The sequence below is a fragment of the Macaca thibetana genome, chromosome 2 (assembly GCF_024542745.1).
Source record: "Macaca thibetana thibetana isolate TM-01 chromosome 2, ASM2454274v1, whole genome shotgun sequence".
Taxonomy (NCBI): domain Eukaryota; kingdom Metazoa; phylum Chordata; class Mammalia; order Primates; family Cercopithecidae; genus Macaca; species Macaca thibetana.
In genome coordinates this window covers 338,116-359,640 of record NC_065579.1, presented here as the reverse complement: position 1 = coordinate 359,640, position 21,525 = coordinate 338,116, and the positions used below count along the sequence as shown (strand labels likewise).

The 21,525-nt window shown below is 41.8% G+C and overlaps 1 protein-coding gene, 1 long non-coding RNA gene and 1 pseudogene across 2 annotated transcripts; 2 read left to right on the top strand and 1 right to left on the bottom strand.

Annotated features, from left to right (window-relative positions):
* The window catches only part of LOC126947931 (zinc finger protein 669-like), a 133,709-nt pseudogene that overhangs the window by 66,799 nt on the left and 45,385 nt on the right, over positions 1 to 21,525 (bottom strand).
* Positions 1,842 to 5,122, top strand: LOC126947948 (uncharacterized). The gene is made up of 3 exons (XR_007723271.1): positions 1,842 to 2,314; positions 4,017 to 4,115; positions 4,521 to 5,122. It is a non-coding gene; the product is annotated as an uncharacterized LOC126947948 (long non-coding RNA).
* On the top strand, positions 13,212 to 21,126 carry LOC126947932 (zinc finger protein 669-like). The gene is made up of 3 exons (XM_050779074.1): positions 13,212 to 13,411; positions 17,554 to 17,680; positions 18,366 to 21,126. The coding sequence occupies exons 2-3, from the start codon at positions 17,601 to 17,603 to the stop codon at positions 19,171 to 19,173; spliced, it is 888 nt and encodes a 295-aa protein (XP_050635031.1). The 5' UTR covers positions 13,212 to 13,411; positions 17,554 to 17,600; the 3' UTR covers positions 19,174 to 21,126.

The following is a 21,525-nucleotide window of genomic DNA, read 5'->3' as shown; positions in this document are numbered from 1 at the left end:
AGCAAGCACCACACAAATACACGCGGGTGTCTCTGCCCCCAGTGGATCCTGGCAGGCACTGGTCTTATTACCACTCAGCCAGCACCACACAAATACACACGGGTTTGTCTGCCCTCTAGTGGATCCTGGCCAGCACTGAGAGCAAATGTGACTATAAATAAAATTAAAGATTTTAAAAATACCCATTATCTCCAGAAGGGATTTAATTCTAACAGGAGGCTTTTTTGTTTTCTTTTTCAAATGGGCTGATGTGTAAAAATAATACAGGACTGGAGATGATGGAAAAAAGCACACTGCATTTGCCTTTCAGCATCTATAATGACTGAATCCTTCCTCAGGGCTGCCACAGGGAGCACATTCACACTTGTGTCACACAAATACCAGGGTTAGGTCAAAAAACCAAGTGTTACCTGGAGGAAGCCACAAAGGCTATGAGACTAAGCCTTCATCTAGAAGACACTTGACAGTTCAGAAGCTGAGATCCTGCAAGGTGTCTTGGAGAGCTCAGCTGTGACCCTGCACTGTATGGAAGGGTGGGCAGTGGGGCCCAGGCAGGTGAAGAGAATTGTCCACTGTTGAGCATCATCAGCCTAAAACCCACTTGCAATGCTGTTGCTGCAAAACCACCGACTGTTGAAGACACAAACCACAGAAACAGAACACCTTTATGGTCTCACTGTGCACCTGGTGACTTTTCAGAAGATGAAGATTAAACATATTAATCATAAATTCAAAGTGTCAGAAGAAATACTAGGAGATTTTCTAATCTCTGCTACCGTGACTTTTTTTTTTTTGCAAGATTCTTGAATTATTGTAAATAAGCTCACATAGGCCAAAGTGCTCCCCTGAAGTCATCCAGAAAGAGGCAAGCTGCTAATCCCCATGTCTGACACATCTGTGTTTTCTCAGGATAATACAAAAATTAAAGATAAGGGAGAGAGAGAGGGACAGAAAGAGACAGAGAGAATTGGAGCTAAGAGAAAACACTTTCATGTTTTGACCCCCAAAATTCCCAGTGAACATTCCCGTTGCCAGCGGGTGAAATCCAAGGCCCTGGCTCTGGGATCCTGCTCTTTCCTATGTTGATTCCTGTTCAAATTTGGCATAGAAACAATATGGAGCTTGTTACACTTCTCTGGACAAGTCATTATGCTTTTGGCTCATAGGCTCCACTTCCCCAGACACTCCTTTGTCCTAAACTTCAAGTAATTCAGCTTTACCCTTCAGAGAACAGCTCAGCTGTCACTTCTTCTAAGGACCCTCCCTAGCTGCCTCTCCAACAGAAGGGCCCCCACCTTGTTCTTTGCATCTCTGTCCCTCGAAGTGCTGCTGTTGTCTGTGGAGGGTGGGACCCCGGGGACTAGAGCCCCTCTCATGCTGGAGACACTTGGCACTCAGTAAGTGTATGCTGAGTGGATACAAGTGCAGCAAGCCTGCACAGTCTTACAATGTGTACTCTCGTGTCTGGAATAGAGCCCCATTTTCATTCTTTGTAAAATGAGTAAGTGGGGCTGGGTGACCCATACTCTTTTCAACTCAGAAGTCCACTATGAGCCTGACATCAAATAGCTTCCCAGCCAGCACCAGGCCAGGACCCAGGTTACTCAATGTGCCTGTGTCCCCCACAGCATGGGGAAAGCATGGAGAAATGGGACCAGCTCTGCTGCCTGCTGCCCAGTACCAGCCAGCAACTCCAGGCTCACAAAGCCAAGGCACCTGCAGGAGATCTTGGTTATTTAGTAGCTGTGATTGGGCTGGGAGGGGAATGTGTTCACTTCTAATTTTCCAGTGACTAGCAGGAGACAGTTTGAAATGTGATTTTTTTCTCTTGGCCCAAAAAAAAAAAAAAAAAAAAAAAAAGGCTTTTTTACCTTCTCATCCTTGGAGCCATTGGCATTAGTTATGGGCCTGATAGTTTAAGAAAACTTTATTCTCCAAAGTAACATTTTGATAAATAGTGTAATTCTTTATTACAGCAAAACCATTGCTTAAGTGGGCAAAACTCTAGAGGATAGGAAAACACACTCTTGAAAAAAGGTGGTGATGCCCTGAAATTCAGCAAACTGCAGGGGCATGTGTTGTTCTATCCCAGGTCAGAGTGTGTCAGTCATCACTCAATGCCACTCACAGACCACCAACTTCAGAATATCTAGGTGTAAAGGTCTGTACAATAGTCGTAACATAATAATGTAAACAATTTTACATTATTAATAATTATTTATATTATACAATTACACAATGTAAACACTATTACAACATGTTTGTCTTCAAAGAATGGCCTTGGTTTCTGTGGGCAGTGTCTCCTCATGGAAAGGTAGTGCATTCCTGCTAAATCACGGACAAAATGGGCCCCCAGGAGCTCCAGGCTGCAGCAGCAGCTTCTCATCTATGTCCTTCACTGCATGATGTTGTTGTTGACTTTGAAAGCTCCTTTTTGTCTAGTTTTATCAACAGAGCTGGTATTTCATGAGGATCTACTACATGCCAGGTTCCAGAAAGCTAAATGCTTTTTGTTTGTTATTATTCACTAAATACAAATAACAACTCTCTTCTCGTTATTCATACAACACAATTTAGCGGAGGGAGATTGAGCGACTTTCCCAGGGTCACACAGCTACTAAGAGCAGAGTTGTGTTTAGATTCATGTCTGAATACTGAACACCGAAATGAACCAGAGGAAAAATCATACATTTCAAAAGCCTATTCAAGCCATTTGTTCTTATTTTAAGGAAAATCTTTATGCTAATTTTAAACTCCAAATACTTATGAATGGCAGAGATCTACAGATTTGATTCTGGTGTAAGAGATGATGCTCCCCGGCTGGTTACTGCTACTACCCCACAACCCTGAGCATACTGGACAAATGTCTAAGCCTGGTGGTTAGTGGGGACAATGCTGGTGGAGTCTGAAGTTGTCATGCAGTGACTGATGAAAGCTTAGGCAGATTTGGTGATATATGACACAGAGATGCAAAGAAATGCAGTAGCTGACAGACACAGGATGGCTCTGGGAGATGCAGAAGGAGCATGTCACCCAAAATAGAGCCAAATGAGTATCCTTAAGGAAGGAGCAAAGGGGCTGAAGAAGGGATTTGTCATGAGAGATGGGACAGAAAGTTCTCTAGAGTCAGAGGGAGAGCATGAGAATGTCAGGAAGGGACGAGAGATTCTTGCACATCTGGGAAGCTGACAATCCATCAGCATGGCCACTAGGAAAATAAGGAGAAGCGGAAATAATAGATGAGGCTGGATATAGAAGCAGGGTTCAAGCTGTGTCTATTGTGATAAAGAGTTGTGATTCTATCCAGAAGGCAATAGGTAGCATTCTAAACAAAGATCTTTTAAAACAAGAGTCAGAAAATATTTTCTGCAAAGGGCTAAATGTTAAACATTTTAAGTTTTCCAAGCCATATGGTCTCTCTGTTAATGATTTATCTCTTCCATTGTACCATGAAAACAGCCAGAGATGTCATATAACACATATATGTGGCTATGTCCCAGTACAACTTTACTTACAAATGCAGACTGCGTCAGACATGGCCCATGCATGGTAGTTTGCCACACCCTGTTTTAGAAAGCTCAGGTTTGTGATATGATGGAGAATGCCTACGAGAGTTCTTGTTTTAAATGGTAGAGGGAACATACACTGCAATTCTATCCTGCTTGACCCAAGCTCTTGATAGTGAAAGGTAGAAAAGATAGATAGTAAATAGATAGATGATAGGCAGGTAGATAGACGATAGATAAAGAAAATATGTAGCTGTTCCAGAAAACAGAAAGGGATAACTTCATGAACCAAAAACAAAGTAATATACTTTAGAAAGGAAGCAGGCTGGAAAACCCACAGTTGCAAAGCGAATAAAATTTCCAATTGCCTCTTTGAGTCCCTTCCTGGAAGTAGTCACAGCCAACTTCCTCCTCTGTTTTTTGTTTATTTGTTGTTTGCTTTTTTGTGGGGTTTTTGTTGTTGTTGTTTGCTTTAAAAAAAAAATCCCTTTCCCTGCTTTTTTGTCACAGCAGCCTTTGTCACTTCAAACACTGCAAGTGTTCTTTTAAAAAAATTATATCAACCTTTCAATTAAAATGCAACATGTCTGCAACCTGGTATCTAGAGAGGTGAGATGGACAAAGGAGCCCTTGTTACTGCACGTTTTCTTGCCCCAGCCTTCACCTTGCACACAGCAACAGACAATGCACAAAGCCACTTCCTTATGGACTGAAATTCTGATCCTTTTATGACCGGCCTTTCCATCCTTCACCTTCCCCTCTCCCATGCTGTGAATGATTGTATTGGACATTTTTTTAATCTCAGTGACAGGGGAACACAGGTAGCTCTAATATAACTGTGACCCAGATGCTTCTGTTTCTAGCATGTATTTATTTTGTAGCAAACATTTACATCCATCATTTTTCACTGTCTTTTGAAAATAATTAGGCAATATCTCATCTGAGGTAGAATGTTTCTTGTGGTTGTGTTCTGAGGGGAAAAAACTAATCTGTTCTCTATCCACTGCATTCCAGGAACAGTAAGAGGACTTTTGCTTGAATAATTTTTATCCACACTACAGAGTGGGTAATGAGCAGATTATGTAAAAACAATTCTGCTTCACTTCAGTAACAGCCTCCTCAACTCATTTTTTCTCAACAAACTTATTTTTCCAGCAGAAGAATCCCAGGCTTCTTAGAGAACCCAGTGACTTTTTGCACCTTAAATTGGTGAAATCATCATGTTTTCTTCACCGTATCCATAGTTGAAACAAAGATGAGGCAAAGCTAGACTCATTCCTGAAGGAACCCAAGAAATTCCTCCTTTCTCTCTCTGGAATGCAATGAATTCTCTAGACCATCAGTTCTAACCTTCAAAAACCAAATCTGTTTGTGAGATCTCCTTCAAATACTACTGTAGATCCCAGTGTTTATTCATCAAATTTTTTGAATATTTGTTTTATTTGGAATCAATTTATTTGTAAGTTTAGTATTTCTATTAATATAAGGGAGAAATGTTTAAATCTGTCTATGTCATATGTGCCTCTGGCTTATTGCCCAATTAATTTTAGCCTCAGGCTAAACTTTGGTTTCTGTCTTTAATTTTTGTCAGAACAGATATAAGTGATCTCAAAACATCTGCTTTTATTGTAGGGACTCATGCTGCCATCTCCATTCCTCTCTCTTTTCTTGCAATCTGGGTGGAAATTCTTTAATATGAACATTTCAACCACCTTCACTCTCTCATGTGCGCTATCAGCACATTCAAACTTATCCAGCCAAGGCTGTCATCTTAGGCCAGGGATTTTTTAGGAATCTATTTTGCTGTGATACGGCTGGCACCCCTTTGACTCATTTTATAACCCCAGGGTTCTTTTCATTTTAGGAGCCCAAGAGCGCAGAAAAAGAAGTAGGCAAGCAATTAAACCCTCTGAGTCAGGAGCGTCTCCCCTTGTGTTAAGCAACATTGTAGAATATCGTATTTAGTAAGCTCCTAGCAGATGAGCCACGTGACTGCTGAGCACACATGCCTGCTTGCTGCTGTGAGCTGAGACACCATCATCATTAGTCCTTTCCACCTCTGGAGGGAATTATAAAGGCCACTTAATAACCTGTAAATCATAGAGAGTTAAAGATGTTTCCCCAAAATGCTGATGACAGAATGAAAGGTGAGGAGTGTTAGCCACAGGTCAAAAGTGCAGGAAAGTCTCTCAATGTGGGTTGTTGAAGAAATGTAGGTCTTTTTTCTTTTGGAAGTCTCACTAGAATGGGGTCAAGGACTCTGCCGATTCTAGGATGAAAAATTGGGATATTAGACACCCTCAGATATTTATCCCAAGTCTTCATTTAGGGCTTTTAATTAGTTTGTTCAACCATCACAATCTCAAATGCTAAGCAGGGCATTTGAATCTCTCCACAGTCCAAATCAGCACCATCTTTTAAAGTTGAGTTTCTCACTATTCTCACCTGATATACCTTATTTATCCCACACCCACCCAATAACATGTCGTGCTCACTGTTATCTTGAGAAAACACTTGAATTTTACTCAACCTGGAGTGCTCTTCACATGTCTTGTCCAGATCCAGTTTGGACTCATTCTTCAGCCTTGCATCAGTCAATGGGAGCTAGGTTAAACTGTGGTGACAGACAACCTCCAAATTTCAGTGGCTCAAAAATCTTCTTCCTCATTTATATACATCTCATCATGGGTCAGGTGAGAGGTAGCTCTGTGCTGTATCATCCTAACACAGGAATCCAGACGGAAGGAGGGACCATCTATAAGATCCTCATTGCTACAGAAAAGAGAGAAAAGCATGTGGAATAGAACTCTGTTTCTTGGAAATTTCTCCTGAAAAAGTCACATGTTATTTTCTTCTCACCTCCATTGGCAAAGAAAAAAAAAAACAGTCATGTGGCCATGTGAAAATTTAAGTAGGTGGGATGGAACAGTAAGAATGCATTCATAAAAAGTGAACTGAAAATATTTGGAGAACAGCACCAATGACTATCATGAATGCCAACATGCATCCCAAACAGCCCAGTGCTGTCACTCTCCAAACCTTTTATGTCTTGCAAAGTATTAGAACTTATCTGAAGCCATGCCACTCAGAGGGACTACAAAATACATAATGACATTTCCTTTAGGATGTCCTTAGAGAATTCAAGGAAAAGAAGTTAAATAATTTAAAAGTGCATTTGGGTACAGCTATTTACCACTAGAGGGTAAGACTAGAGATAGATTGTAAACATAATAACAGGGATTATGCTCAGAGTCAGGGCCAGAAGTATGGTTTGAGGTGGGGTCATGGTCAGGGTCAAGATCAAAGTTAGGGTCAAAGTAAGGATCAGAATTAGGGATCAGGGTAGGGATCAGGGTTTAGGTTCAGGGTCAAAGTCCTGGGACAGGGTTAGGGTTAGGATTAGAACCAGAGCTTTGTTCTCCTCGGGACCCACCCGAGAGTGAGGCACCATGGCTTTGGAGCACCTAGTAGCGTGTCCACCTTGAAGACCAGAGTTTTGTTGTCCTTAAGACTGACCTGGGGAGATGTGGCTGCAGGCTATTGAGGAAGGTGAGGCAAAAGCTTCCTGTCTGCTCCCCGTGTGCTGAGGAGGGAGCTCTGCTATGGGCTTTACTTTCACATGTTACATTCTACAAGTCTTGCTTTACAAAAGCCTCCCTGCCTTGAGGCTTTGGCTGCTCGTCGCTGTTCATCATCACAGCATGCCATAACATATGGTAAGATTTGGGTTTGTTTCTGGGGAGAGATCTTGGTACAGAGAAAGGAGCAATGCTTAGAGCCACCATCAGGACAGTTGGGATGAAAGCTGGGGATGGGCAGAGGCTGGAGGAAACATGTGCACCCCGCTGTAAACACTTTTATTCATATTTTAATTACTAATTTTTCTTACAGTGTTAAAGTAGTAAAAAATAGTATTGAAAAATTGAAAAGTAGCCATATTAAAACTTGCAACATTATTTAAGTTTAAATATATTATTTGTACCTCATCAACATTTTTTATTTTGTTGAGAAAGTCTAAGGTTAATTGGCAGCATATTTGTAATAGTAGATAGAACAATATCTCTTTTATGAACATTGACATCCTACATTACATGTGTGAACCCTGAAAATCTGAGACAGCTCAAGGTGGCAGGGGCTCAGCTTGGTTGTATACATTTTAGGGAGACATGAGACATCAATCAATATGTGTAAGATGTACATTGGTTCAGTCCAGAAATTTGAGAAGGCCAGACAGAGGGCTTCCAGATCATAGGTAGGTAAGAGACAAATGGTTTCATCCTTTTGCATTGCTGATTACTCTCTTCAAATGAGGAAATCAGATATGCATTTCTCTTGGTGAGCAGATGGGTAAGTTTGGATAGAATGGGAGGCAGATTTCCCCTCAGCAGTTCCCAGCTTGACTTTTCCCTTTAGTTTAGTGATTTTGGGTCCCCAAGATTGATTTTCCTTTCACAAGGTCTAACATGTTTTCCTATGAGCCTTAATTATTCATTGTGTATTTTATTACACAAATAAGGCACAGATTTTTAAAAAATCATCAACTTTGTGGCTAGCTATATAAACATAATTACACAGAAGCTCAACTAAATTTGCAAACATTCCAGAGTTTGGGTTTCCAATAATTCTTTCTGATTCTTTAAAAGGTAAAAGTATTTTTTTCCCGTAAAACATAGCAACATCTAAAATCACCTGTAGAATGTCCTTCCATTTTTGTTTCTCTAGTTTCCTCATTTTCTGCAAAGCCTCACTGAGGAAATTGACTTTGAATATCCTTTTACACTCTTGTGTTTTAGAAAGCATTGTGGTAAAACATTGAATCATCATGGTCATAAGTTCTCTTCATGTACTTTCTTTCTTTTAATATTTTTTCCCAGTGGCTAATATTTGATTCTGTTGTATTATGGCTAAAAGGTAGCCATGGACACGAAATAAAGACAAGAAGTCTTTGGAATAAGTGATCCCATCACAATGAATCAATTTTCCATTGGAACATATTTTTACAAAGTCACTGTTTTGAAAATATTTAGCCATGAATTGAAACAGAGTCTGTAAGGTTTTTTTTCCTGGTCTAAGGCGAACAGCATTTTAGAGAATGAACCAGGAGACAACTACAGCACAAGAAAAAAATATGATAATTAAGTTTACACATATGTGTGACTACTCTAACAGAAAACATGTAAAGAGCATTTGTTTTGATTTATATATCAATCTGCACTGTTTAATATTTTGTGTCATAAATGCTCTTATTTAAAAAAACAGGACTAGTTAACAGTGTCAATTACTAGTAATTCGTGGTATAAATAATTAAACAAAGAAGTATTCAAAAAATATAACTGTTTTCAATAAAGTTTTATTTTACATCATTTTTTTTACTGACTCAGAAATTGCCCCCCCCAAAAATGCAGAGATTTCCCATGTAGCTGCAACCTAGTTTCATCTCTTATTAACATCTTCTATCAGTGTGTCTCACATGGCTTATTAATATCTTACATAATTTGTCATAGTTAATGAACCAATACTGATAGACTATTATTAACTAAAGTTCATATTTCATTTGGATGCCCTTGGTTCTGTCTTACTCTGACCCAGGATCCCATCCAGGATCACGCATGACATGTAGTCATCACGTCCCTGTGGGCTCTTCCTGGCTGTGACAGTGTGTCAGGCTTTCCGTGTCATGATGACCTTGATAGTACTGAGGAGGATTGGTCAGGAATTTTGTAGAATGTTCCCCATTGTCACTGCATGTTCTCAAGGTGAACTGTCACCTTTGATGTTCACTTGAATCATTTGGCAGAGCTACTGTTTGTCAGGTTTCTCCACTGTGAAGTTATTTTTCCTCCTTGCCCATACTGCATGTGTTCTTTTGGAGCAAGTCACTGTGTGGAGCCCACACTTACGGAGTGAGGAGTTGGCTCCACATTATTGATGGCTGAGTGTCTACATCAGTTACTTGGAATTCTTTTGCAAAGGAGATTTCTATGCAACTCTGTTTTCTTATTCACGTGTGTATACAAATACAGACACCTAGATAATTACTTTCAGCTTTAATTATTATTCAACACTACAATTCATTCCTGTGTTGGCCATCAGTAGCTGTTTTTATTGGCTATTATTTTTCTTTGATATATTTTAATTTTTTTTAGTACTTACTTACTTTCTGATACTTCAAGATTATCCCGACTCCTATATTTACTGTCCCAGTTCTAGTATCAGACATTTCTTCAAAGAGCCTGATTCCTTTCAGAATGGTAGGAAAACTTACATCTGGCTGCCAAATGAGCACATTGTTGAATAGCACTTGTTCTTCATTAGCAATGCTAGGAAGTATATGTGTGTGTCTAACCTACCTATACACACCTAATTATAAAGTTTCCTATGTAGAACTGTGTGTATCTATATTAAACTAAACATAAGTTTACGTTCATGTCTCCACCTCTGATCTACTATCACATGAATCATTCTAGCCTTCTCCCCTTGCTAATTTGTAACCTCCCACTTCAACAGTGAGAAACCTGGTTCCTACCATCTGTGACTTATGTAAGTCATTGCTTTATTCCAGATACAGATACTGTGGTTTTACAATTGTTCACAATTGCTTCTGTTGGAAAGAACTTTATAAAATGGAATCCAGTGATGAAGTATAGTTCATTTGCCTTCAGCATACGGATTCTATTCATTTTCAAAGTGACTTAGGTCAACACATTTTCCCTACACCTTCAGTGAGTTTTTTCCTACATTTGTGTCTTAGTCTGTTTTGTGCTTCTGTAACAGAATACCTAAGGCTGGGTAATTTATAAGTAAAAAAGGTCCTTTTGGCTCACAATATTGGTGGCTGGAATGTCTGAGATTGGGCAGTTGCATCTGGTGGAGTCTCAGTCTTTTTCACCTCATGGTGGAAAGTGGAAGGGCTAGTGCCTCCCAATCCATAGGTATTCAGCGTCTGTTATAAGCCACACATTGTAGCAAGGAATGAACATAAGGGGAATTTGGCCCATATTGTCCAATTGCTTGCTTTAAGTCTTTTAATATTTTAAAAGGAAATGGCTCCCAGCATGCTTGAGTAAGTTCTCTGGCCTCCTCAGCTGGTGAAATAATTACCAGAAACTGCCAAGCATTCAAATCCCCCATTTCTTGTGCCTGGCGAATGGATGCCTGGATTGTCCCTGTGCCATAATTTGTATTTGGACCCGCTCGCAGCACTCCTCTACCATAATTAACAGGTGGGCAAGCCTAGATCATTCCCTCATCCTAATTGGCTGTTGGACAAGCCTGAAGCTTCCCTTCGCCATAGTTACTGGCGGGGCCTGCAACAATAGGAGCGGCAAGGTGCGGGTCTCAGGCTCCCCTTCCAAGTATTCACGAGGCTGGCCTGGGGGTGGCCATTCCAGACCTTCCCCTAAAGGCGCAGTAGGTGGCACAGTTTCTTTTATAAGTCTCTGAAGGTTAGCATACATACCTTCCCGTTTCTCGCCCTTTCATACCTTCCCGTTTCTCACCCTTTTTTAAAGGAGACTGTCATGGTTCACTTTGCTGATAATTAGACTCCTGATTATTCAACTTTCCTATGTCATCCTGAAAATCCTCCTTCTCCTCAGCGTGGAAGGGCTCCAGGGCTGTTTTAATTGCCGACCACACAGGCCAAGCAGAGACGGGAATATCGCTGCCCTCCTGTTGTGCTCGTTTTAAGTCTGATCCCACCTTGTCCCAATCTTCTACATTCATGATTCCATATTCTGGGAACCAAGGAGAATACTTGTCTACCAGGCGGAACAAAGATGTGAGATTTTGGGTACTGACAATTACCCCTCCGTAGCACAGTAACTGCTGCACAAGGCTTAAGTAATTAGCGAACTTACTCTCAGCCTGACCCACATTTTCCCGAGGTTTCCCTGGAATTCCTCGAGCGCCCTCCTTACCCTAGAGCTTGAAGTGAAAACCTACTCGGGAGTCCTTTGTCGGTCGTCCTCAGCTTTCCACGCTCTGGTGTTCCTTCACTGGATTATTTGTAGAGATTACGGGGAGCCCTGCGTTGGGCACCAGAGACAGCCTGGGCAACCGAGGGAGACCCCCGTTTCTACCACAAAAAAAAAAAAAAAAAAAAAATTAGCTAGGTGTGGTGTCGCTCGCCTGTAATCTCAGCTACTCCATGAGAAGTCAGACAAAACCTGCCACCAGAGACTGATTTTCTTCTAAAATGCTTTCTCCAAAATATTTTTAAAACAAAAGGGGAAAATTGGAAAGGAAGATATTTTGGGCCCCCCAAATCACTAAGATAAAGGGAAAAATCAATCTGGGAACTGCTTAGGGCAAACCTGCCTCCCATTCTATTCGAAGTCATCCGCTGCTCGCTGAGAAGAATGCGTATCTTATTGCCTCCTTTGGAAAGGCTCATCAGAAACTCAGAAGAATGCAACCGTTCCTCTCTCACCTACCTGTGACCTGGAAGCCCCCTCCTGGCTTCCAGTTGACTCACTTTTGCTTCAGGTTGTACCGGATCAAACCAGTGTTCATCTTACATATGTTGATTGATGTCTCCTGTCTCCCTAAAATGTGTAAAACCGTCAGATACAGTCAGTTTCTCTTCCGAGGTTCGGCATGTTAACGTTCTTGTGTTTTGTTCTCGAACTCAACTTTCTTGTTCTCCATGCCTCCTTGCCCTTAGTTACTGTAAACAACCTTCCCCCCGTCAGTTCTAATCAATAACTCACATCTGTTCCCTTGGTTACCTGCTCTGCACCCATTTCTCCCTTCCAAACCACACGTCCCACCATTGTAACTCATGACTCTCTTCCCCCTTCCTTATTTGGGAAAGTATTCACAAATAGCCAACGGGATCAGTGTAGATCTTGAGGTCTGGCCCCAGCCCATGCCAGAGGTAGGGATTGCATTAGGAATAAAAACCCCTGCTTTCCTTTGTTCCGTGTGCTCTTGCAATTGTGATTGATGCGAGCAGCACGCTTCCGCAGAGGTAAATTGCGTTGCTGAGAAAACTTTTGCTTGAGTGCTGGTTTCACTTTGCGTCACCGAGCATTTATCTCCAACAAAACCAAGCTGTGCTCTGACCACCTTGGGCAACTGTCATCAGGACATCCTGAGGCTGTGTCATGCACAAGCATCCCCAACCTTGGCAAAATAACCTTTCTAAATACTCTTATCCCCAAATGCTCAGGGAGACTGATTTGAATAATCATAAAACTCCGAGGCTGCACTCCAGCCTGGGCGACAGAGCAAGACTCTGTTTCAGAAATAATAAAATAAAATAAAATAAAATAAAATAAAATAAAATAAAATAAAAATCAAATCTCCGGTCTCCCGCACAGCCGACTGCGTGAATTACTCCTTCTCTATTGCTATTCCCCCCGTCTTGAGAAATCGGCTCTGTCTAGGTAGCGGGCAAAGTGAACCCACTGGGCAGTTACAGAATTGCCATTATATTGCTTGCAATTTTATATCTTATTACGCAAAATAGTTATAATCTTGTATACAAGGTTAAATGCGAATGTGCTCCTTGCGTGGTCAGATCCCAGCGCAGGAAGGACGCACCCCCTACAAACCGCTAGGCCAAACCGGTCATTCTGGCCACATCCAGCCTCACGTGAGATCGCAATCTCCTGTCACTCAGGGCCTGAGGGGGCGGGGCCGGAAGCCCCATACAATCAGGGGCGCTGGGGTGGGGACCTGTCAATCAGGCGCGCTGCCGGAAAGGAGAGGGCGGCTTCCGGGATCTGGCTGGCGGGCGCTTTGTCTCGCCTTTGCCACCGTAGGCTCTTTCTGTGAGTCTCCGCTGCTACTTCCTGGCTCTGGGAGCCCCGGTGGCTCTGCAGCAGCCTCTGCCACCCTGTGACCTGCGGGTGTTGGGACATCCCTAGCTGACGCCGGGACACCCGGGAAGCCGAGGAACGGTGAATGGACTGCGCCTGGCTTCCGGAAGTGGGGAAGAGGGCTGGGTGAAACCTGCTGGAACCAGCCATGGGCTGCGGAACCTGCCCTGCGGGCCAAGTCGCCGGGCGCAGCCGGGTCTCAGTTCCCCTCTGTGCAGGGCCGGGCGGGGCGGGCAGCGGGGCCCCTGCGTCCTGTCTGTACCTGCGGGCGCCACTTCCGCCGGCCGGAGCCCTCTCCGGAACCCCGCGCCCCCCCCACCCAGGTAGTGCGGTGACCACGGGAGGGTGATCCGGGAGAGCCCCGACTCGGTGTGCGTGGTTCCAGCGTGGGAGGAGCTGTGGTTCATGGAGCTTCCGGTCCCACCTTTCTCCCCCTAAAATTAACCTGAGGCTTTGTTAAAACGTTAAACGGCGTGTTTGAGCAAACGCGATTCATAAACGGGTACGGCAGTCATGGTTTGTGGTTTGGGGTTCACGGGAGGGGCGTAAATGAGAGGCTTTGATAAGGTGAATGAGGAAGCAAACCATACGTATATATACACACACATATATATATACATATATATACACATATACCCACATATATATATATATATATATATATTTTTTTTTTTTTTTTTTTTTTTTTTTTTGAGACGGAGTCTCACCCTGTCGCCAGGCTGGAGTGCAATGATGCAGTCTCAGCTCACTGCAACCTCTGACTCCCGGGTTCAAGCGATTCTCCTGCCTCAGCCTCCCAAGTAGCTGGGCTTATAGGCGCCACCACCACGTCCAGCTAATTTTTGTATGTTTAGTAGAGACAGGGTTTCACCATGTTGGCTAGGCTGGTTTCGAACTCCTGACCTTAATTGATCACCCTCCTTGGCCTCCTAAAGCGCCGGGATTACAGGCGTGAGGCACCTTGGCCAAAATATTTTTCTGTTTCCAAACATTTTACATGAGAGGAAAGCGGAGAATAAATCATCTGACACTCTACTGTAAAAAAAAAATCTTTGTGCCTCTCTTCTTTTCATCTTTCCTAAGTGTACATATTACCAAAATGTCTTTAGGTTGAGGTCCCCCGTGAAAACTTGACAGGGTGTTGTGTCCTCAGCCACTCTCCTGTCTTTTCCTAGTCCTGGCATTTTAGAACTGCCTGGGGATGACCCAGGATATCCACAGTGGCCATGTCTATTGGAGGGTCTAGTGAGTATCAGCCCTGGGGTCATCTCATCCCCAAGGACAGCCTGAGGTAGGGGGTAGAGTCTCTCAGGGGAGCAGCTGGATGCTCTTGGCCTTAGAGGAATCTCCTGGTATAGTTTCATCTAAAATGGTGATCCCTTAGGGTCATTAAAATTTTAGGACATTAAAATTAATGGACAATACAATGTAATGTCATGAAAGGTCATTAAAATTATTCCTCCAGCCCGAGTTATTATTCCTCGAAGACACATTGATGGTTTGCCAATTGGATGCTGATATTGAGAGGAAAAGGCAGAAATGATTTCTGCTCTCTAGCTTGTCTCAGACTTGTGAAGAGAGAAAAACCGTCCCAAAGGACAAAGAAAACCCACCCCAGAGAGGATGTGCAAGAACCTGAATATTAAAATGCACTTAAGGCCCACAGGAGGACAAAGAGCAGTGCCAGTGCCTCCTAGGTGGTCACTGAGTACTTTACTGGACAGGATGGGTGTCCCGAGGGATAGAATGGCCTGCCGTGACACTTAGAAAGATCTGTGTTGGAGTCAGCACTGCCTGTTCCTGAGTTTGTTACCTTGAAAAGGCTTGTCCGCTTATTTGAGTTTCAGGTTTTCACTGACTGTAAGATACATTTTGTCAGTACAGCTTGAAAGATAAAAATACTATTTCCAAAGAGGCAAGGTAAAATGATGTATTTCATTTGCTAAAAATTCGTATTTATTTCTTCCCCAGAGTGAGTGTAGTAAGTTTTAAAGGTCTGTTCTTTTTAAGGGTAATTTCAAATGGAATTGTAGGACTTAGCTTTGTAAATGCTACTGGTGAAATAAAAGTGTGATAGATAAATTGATGATTTATAAAGATTTACCAAAATGTCAGTTCCCCTCTTGTAGCTTGGTGAAGAATTTATGACAGTGGACACATGTGTATCCTCTTATCTGGGTGTCTGAGTGTTGTTTTTTGTTTTTTGGAGATGCTGTCTTGCTCTGTAGCCCGGCTGGAGTGCAGTGGCGCCATCTCTGCTTACTGCAACCTCCGCCTCCCGAGTTCAAGTGATTCTCCTGTGTCAGCCTCCTGAGTAACTGGGATTATAGGCACTCACCACCACACCCAGCTAATTTTCATATTTTTAGTAAACACAGGGTTTTAGGCCTGGCACGGTGGCTTATGCCTGTAATCCCAGCCCTTTGGGAGGCCAAGGTGGTCGGATCACGAGGTCAGGAGTTCCAGAGCAGCCTGGCCAACATGGTGAAACCCTGTCTCTACTAAAAATATGAAAAAATTAGCTGAGCGTGGTGGCAGGCACCTGTAATCCCAGCTACTCGGGAGGCTGAGGCAAGAGAATTGCTTGAACCTGGGAGGTGGAGGTTGCAGTGAGCCAAGATCTTGCCACTGCACCCCAGCCCAAGGGACAATGCGAGACTCCGTCTCAAAAACAAATAAACAAACAAACAACAAAAAGACGGGATTTTTGCCGTGTTGGCCAGGCTGGTCTCAACCTCTTGACCTCAGGTGATCCCCTGCCTCAGCCTCCCAAGGTGCTGGGATTATAGGCGTGAGCTACGACGCCTGGCCCACTCTATTTTCTTTTTATTCCCTAAATTTTAATATGTTTGAGTTTGTATGTTCCTTTATCACTTCTTTCTTACATAAAAAAAATTCTGCCTAATCCTTCGTTAAAAAAAAATCTTCCTGTGACTTCTGAAAGTATTCTGGTTTTATCTTTTGTATTTGAATATATAATAAGATGATTAGTGTTCATGGGATAGAGAAGAATGCAATACGTTTTCTCAAGTAGATGCCAGCCTGGTTTGCCTCATATTTTAAAGTGCATGTAATTTCTTTTTCTATTCTATAGTGCCTACTCTATCATTCCTCAACTTTCCATATAGATGCTGGGTCATTAAGACTTTTTTTTCCTTTGGTCTGCTTGCTCATCTCTCTGCTAACACTGTGCTGTCCTGAATATTTTTGTTTGAAAATCTTAAAAGTATGTTAGACAAGCCATCACTCTTTTTTTAGGTGACTAAAAATGATTAGACATTGGTCATTTTTACTACATATGAAAGAGTAGCTTTTCTTGCCTAAAACCACCTGATTTGGGAATTTATGTGGTTTCGTAGGAATAGCATCTGGAAGTGGTGACATTAATGTCATTTTAAAAAGCATGTGTCCTATTTCCTCTTATTCCTTTCTGCCTTGATATTGTGCAACAGAAATTTGAAAAATTGTTGTATTAGTATTATTAAATATCAATTATTGGTTTTATTTACTACTCAATTAAATTTAATAAGCCTATTCTCTCTTGGTGTAATCACGTGGAATGGGTTCACTTCCACAGTTAACAAGTGACAGCACAAGTAAAATATTGTCTACCAGGGAAATTCATTGAACACTTAGTGTTCAGACTGTGTTTCTGTGTCTGGTTCCCTAAGCACCACTGCAGTGACACAAAGTAATAGACTTTCAGCAGAATAAGTTTTGGAAAATATACTGCATAAGCCATTTAGATGCAGTGAGTCATTCTTATTACTTGGGTTGGTGGAATCCCTTTCAAAATGTAAGTTCCTAATACAAACAAAGATTGAACTTTGTGAACAGGTATTTTTAAGAATAAGTAGTCTCAGGACTGATAATATTAACTCACTTATGCACATCAGGTAGGACTTTAGTATGACAGATACTAGAAATGTACAAAGTGAAGTTAAAAGGTAACTCCTAGCAGCATATCGTAATCTTACTCCCTGGATTCTCAAATGAGATGGGTGTTTCTACTTTGCTGTTGCCTTTTTGAATAGTTCAATTCTAGCATTAGTACTGCTGTGTGGGAGGGAGTATGTGTGAACAGAGTAAGAGTTGGGACAATCAAGTCATAGAATAAATGCTTGGAAATTTTAGAATCATGTAAACAGCTTATGAATTGAGTATACATTCCCAGTGCTCTCAGTCTCACTCATCCTTCTGTCCACATGTGTGGAATGTTTTAGGACTCCCTGGCTTTTGAGGATGTGGCTGTGAACTTTACCCAGCAGGAATGGGCTTTGCTAGATTCTTCTCAGAAGAATCTCTCCAGAGAAGTGATGCAGGAAACCTGCAGGAACCTGGCTTCTGTAGGTAAGAATGACAACACATTTCACTTAATTACAGAAGCATTTCCCTATCATCAGTGCTATTTGTGATTTGGAATGGGGCAAGGGAATGATTTGGTGAATAAATCAGGCATGGGCACTGTGTACAATGGACATGAAATCTAGTAATGTTTCTATAGTTTGAAATAATTCATGATAATTTTGTGCATCTGCATTTTAGGAAAAAACGGAAAGACCAGAATATTGAAGATCACTTCAAAAAACTTGGGAAAGATACAAGATAATTTGCACCGAGGAGAGGAAATAAAGTCCTCTGAAGGAATCTTAGCATGTCATGAATTTAAAAACAAGCAATCAAAGCAAATAAGAGTCACTTGAAATTCATTTCCTTTTAGAAAAATTTCACCCAAAATGTAACGTACATCAGTGTAGCAGTCAGTGTTTGGAAAACAGTTTACTTGAAAATAGTACTACAAGATTGTGTATATGAATGTTACTATTTTGGTCATAGCCATGCAGGTGGTAGCTGTGTTTTCAGTAGTAGCCCATTTACTTTCAAATAATTCAGTCATGGCACAAAAACAAAAACAAAACAAAACAAAAATGCATTTTCCCTAGTATTGGTAGCAGTGTAAGTCGAAAACCTATGAATGAGTAGAAAGTTATTAAACCAACCAATAATAATGTGCTTGTCATTTTTTTTTTTACAGAAATCATATGGTACAGAGACTGCGTGAAAGCAAAGAAGGTAGTCAGTATGGACAAGTTGTCAGCCACATTCCAAATCTTGATCTGAATGCGAACATTTCTACTGGATTAAAACAATGTGAATGCAGTATTTGTGGAAAAGTCTTTGTACATCATTCCCTCCTTAATAGGCACATCCTAGCTCACTCAGGATACAAACCATATGGAGAGAAGCAATATAAATGTGAACAGTGTGGGAAACTCTTTGTTTCTGTTCCAGGTGTTAGAAGACACATGATAATGCACAGTGGAAATCCAGCTTATAAATGTACGATATGTGGGAAAGCTTTTCATTTTCTCAATTCAGTTGAAAGACATCAGAGAACTCACACAGGAGAAAAACCCTATAAATGTAAACAATGTGGTAAAGCGTTCACTGTTTCCAGTTCTTGTCTAATACATGGACGAACTCACACTGGAGAGAAACCCTACGAATGTAAGGAATGTGGGAAAACACTCAGATTTTCTTGTTTTAAGATGCATGAAAGGACTCACACTGGAGAGAGATGTACCAAATGTGATAAAGCCTTCAGCTGTTCCACTTCCCTTCATGACCATGGAAGCATTCATACTGGAGAGAGACCCTATGAATGTAAACAATGTGGCAAAGCCTTTAGTCGTTTGAGTTCCCTTTGTAACCATAGAAGTAATCATACTGGAGAGAAACCCTATGAATGTAAACAATGTGACCAAACCTTCAGTCGCCTCAGTTCCCTTCACCTCCACGAAAGAATTCATACTGGAGAAAAACCCTATGAACGTAAGAGATGAGGTAAAGCCTACACTCTCATTCTAGTTACCTTATGCGCCTCTAAAGAAGTCATGATATAGAGGTTGGGTGTAGTGACTCAGCCTATAATCTCAGCACTTTGGGAGGCCAAGGTGTGTGTATTGCTTGAGCCCAGGAGTTCATAACCAGCCTGGATTAAAACAATGTGAAACAACCTGGGCATCGTGGTGAAACCGTCTCTACAAAAAATAAAATAATGCCAGGCCCGGTGGCTCATGCCAGCTACTCGGGAGGCTGAGGCAGGAGAATGGCGTGAACCCAGGAGGCGGAGCTTGCAGTGAGACGAGATCGCACTACTGCGCTCCAGCTTGGGCGACAGAGGCAGACTCCGTCTCAAAACAAAAACAAAGAAAATAATTAGCTGGGCATGGTGGCACATTTCAGTTGTCTTAGTTCTTTTTCAAGGACATAAAAGGCCACGGGGGGTTGGGGGGAAGCCCTGTGCATGCGGATCACGAGGTCAGGAGATCGAGACCATCCTGGCCAACATGGTGAAACCTCGTCTCTACTAAAAATACAAAAATAGCTGGGTGTGGTAGCATATGCTTGTAATCCCAGCTACTCAGGATGCTGAGGCAGGAGAATCACTTGAACCCAGGAGGCGGAGGTTGCAGGGAGCCGAGATTGTGCCACTGCAGTCCAGCCTGGCGACAGAGTGAGACTCCATCTCAAAAATAAATAAATAAATAAATCCCCTTGAATGTAAGAAATGTGGTAAAACATTTACTCTTTCCCATTCCCTCATAAACATGAAAGAGCTCACACTGCAGAGAAACCTTAAGAATGTAGGAAATGTGGTCAAGCCTTCAGATTTTCCTGAAGATTTGGGAGGGCTCAGAGTGGAGAAAAGGCTTTTGAATTTAAATTTATGGTAAGGCCTTCGGTTGTATTAGTTCCATTTGAAGACATCAGCTCATTCCTGAGAAAAACCCTATGAATGTCCAGAATGTTTGAGTGTTTCATTTCTCTCATACCCACTCAAGGACATATGAAAATGCACGCTGTAGCTGGCTGGACCTTGTAAATACAAGAACGTACACAGGATTAAAACTCTAACAGTTTAGAAACTGCAAGAATATTTTCAGTTTTAACATTTACTTGAAAAGCCGTGTGAAAACTCCCACTGGAAAGAAGTTCTATAAGTGAAGCTTTTCTAATTTGGAAAGCCTGATGCAAATTAATTATCGTGCAGTGCTTGAAAAAAATCTATGAAATGTCACACAAGTTACAAGTATATTGTTTTTATCAGTGGCCCATTCTTAAAGAGTCTTGAGTATGCATTTCACCTTGTTTTGCAGGGAAACCTTGAGGTGAGAGTTCTGTAAATGTTCTTTAAGCAGTAGTACTTGAATTTCATAGATAATGATATTTTCTTAAGTCTGTTGGTAGAATTTTTGTGTATTCATTTGATAATGTGCTGGATTCATGGTTTAATTTGGATGTTTTTCTAATATGTAGGTAAGTTTAATTTTTTTATTTCATTATTATTTCTTTTTGAGATGGAGTCTCACTCTGTTGCCCAGGCTGGAGTGCAGTGGTGCGATCTCGGCTCACTGCAACCTCCGCCCCCTGGGTTTAAGCGATTCTCCTGCCTCAGCCTTCCGAGTAGCTGGGACTACAGGTGAACGCCACTACATCCAGCTAATTCTTTGTGTTTTTAGTAGAGACAGGGTTTCACCATGTTGGCTAGGCTGGTCTTGAACTCCTGACCTCATGATTTGCCCGCCTCGGCCTCCCAAAGTGCTGGGATTACAGGCATGAGCCACTGCGCCCGGTCAGGTAAGTTTCATTTGTATGTATTGTCCTGTGATTAATGGACCAGTGAATAATGATTGTGAATTCTTGGGATTGTCTTACTAGCCTCATTTGGCAAATTTTGATTATCCCTTGTCCATTATACACATCCCACCTATTTTTATTAAATGAAAAACTACTCTTGATGTAAAGAAACTTATTTTTTGCTAATAATGAGTTGGTATTAATTCCTAAGTACATACAGTTTACCCAGGAGACGGAGCTTGCAGTGCGCCGAGATCACACCACTGCACTCCAGCAAGGGTGACAGAGCGAGATTCTGTGTCCAAAAAAAAAAAAAAGGAATATCCTCACTTTTTAAATGTTATACCACTCTCTGCGCTCAAGTTAATCCCTGTTTGGGCCTGTGGGAGCTTACACCATCCTCCTGTATGTAATTAATAACTGATGTCTGGCTTATCTGTTTAGTAATAGATGTTACGTGTTTAACGGTGCCAGTAAACATAGGGTGCTAATTCCTTCCTCACCAGTGGGGTGCATGAGACGCTATTGAAACAATTGGCAACACAAATGGAATG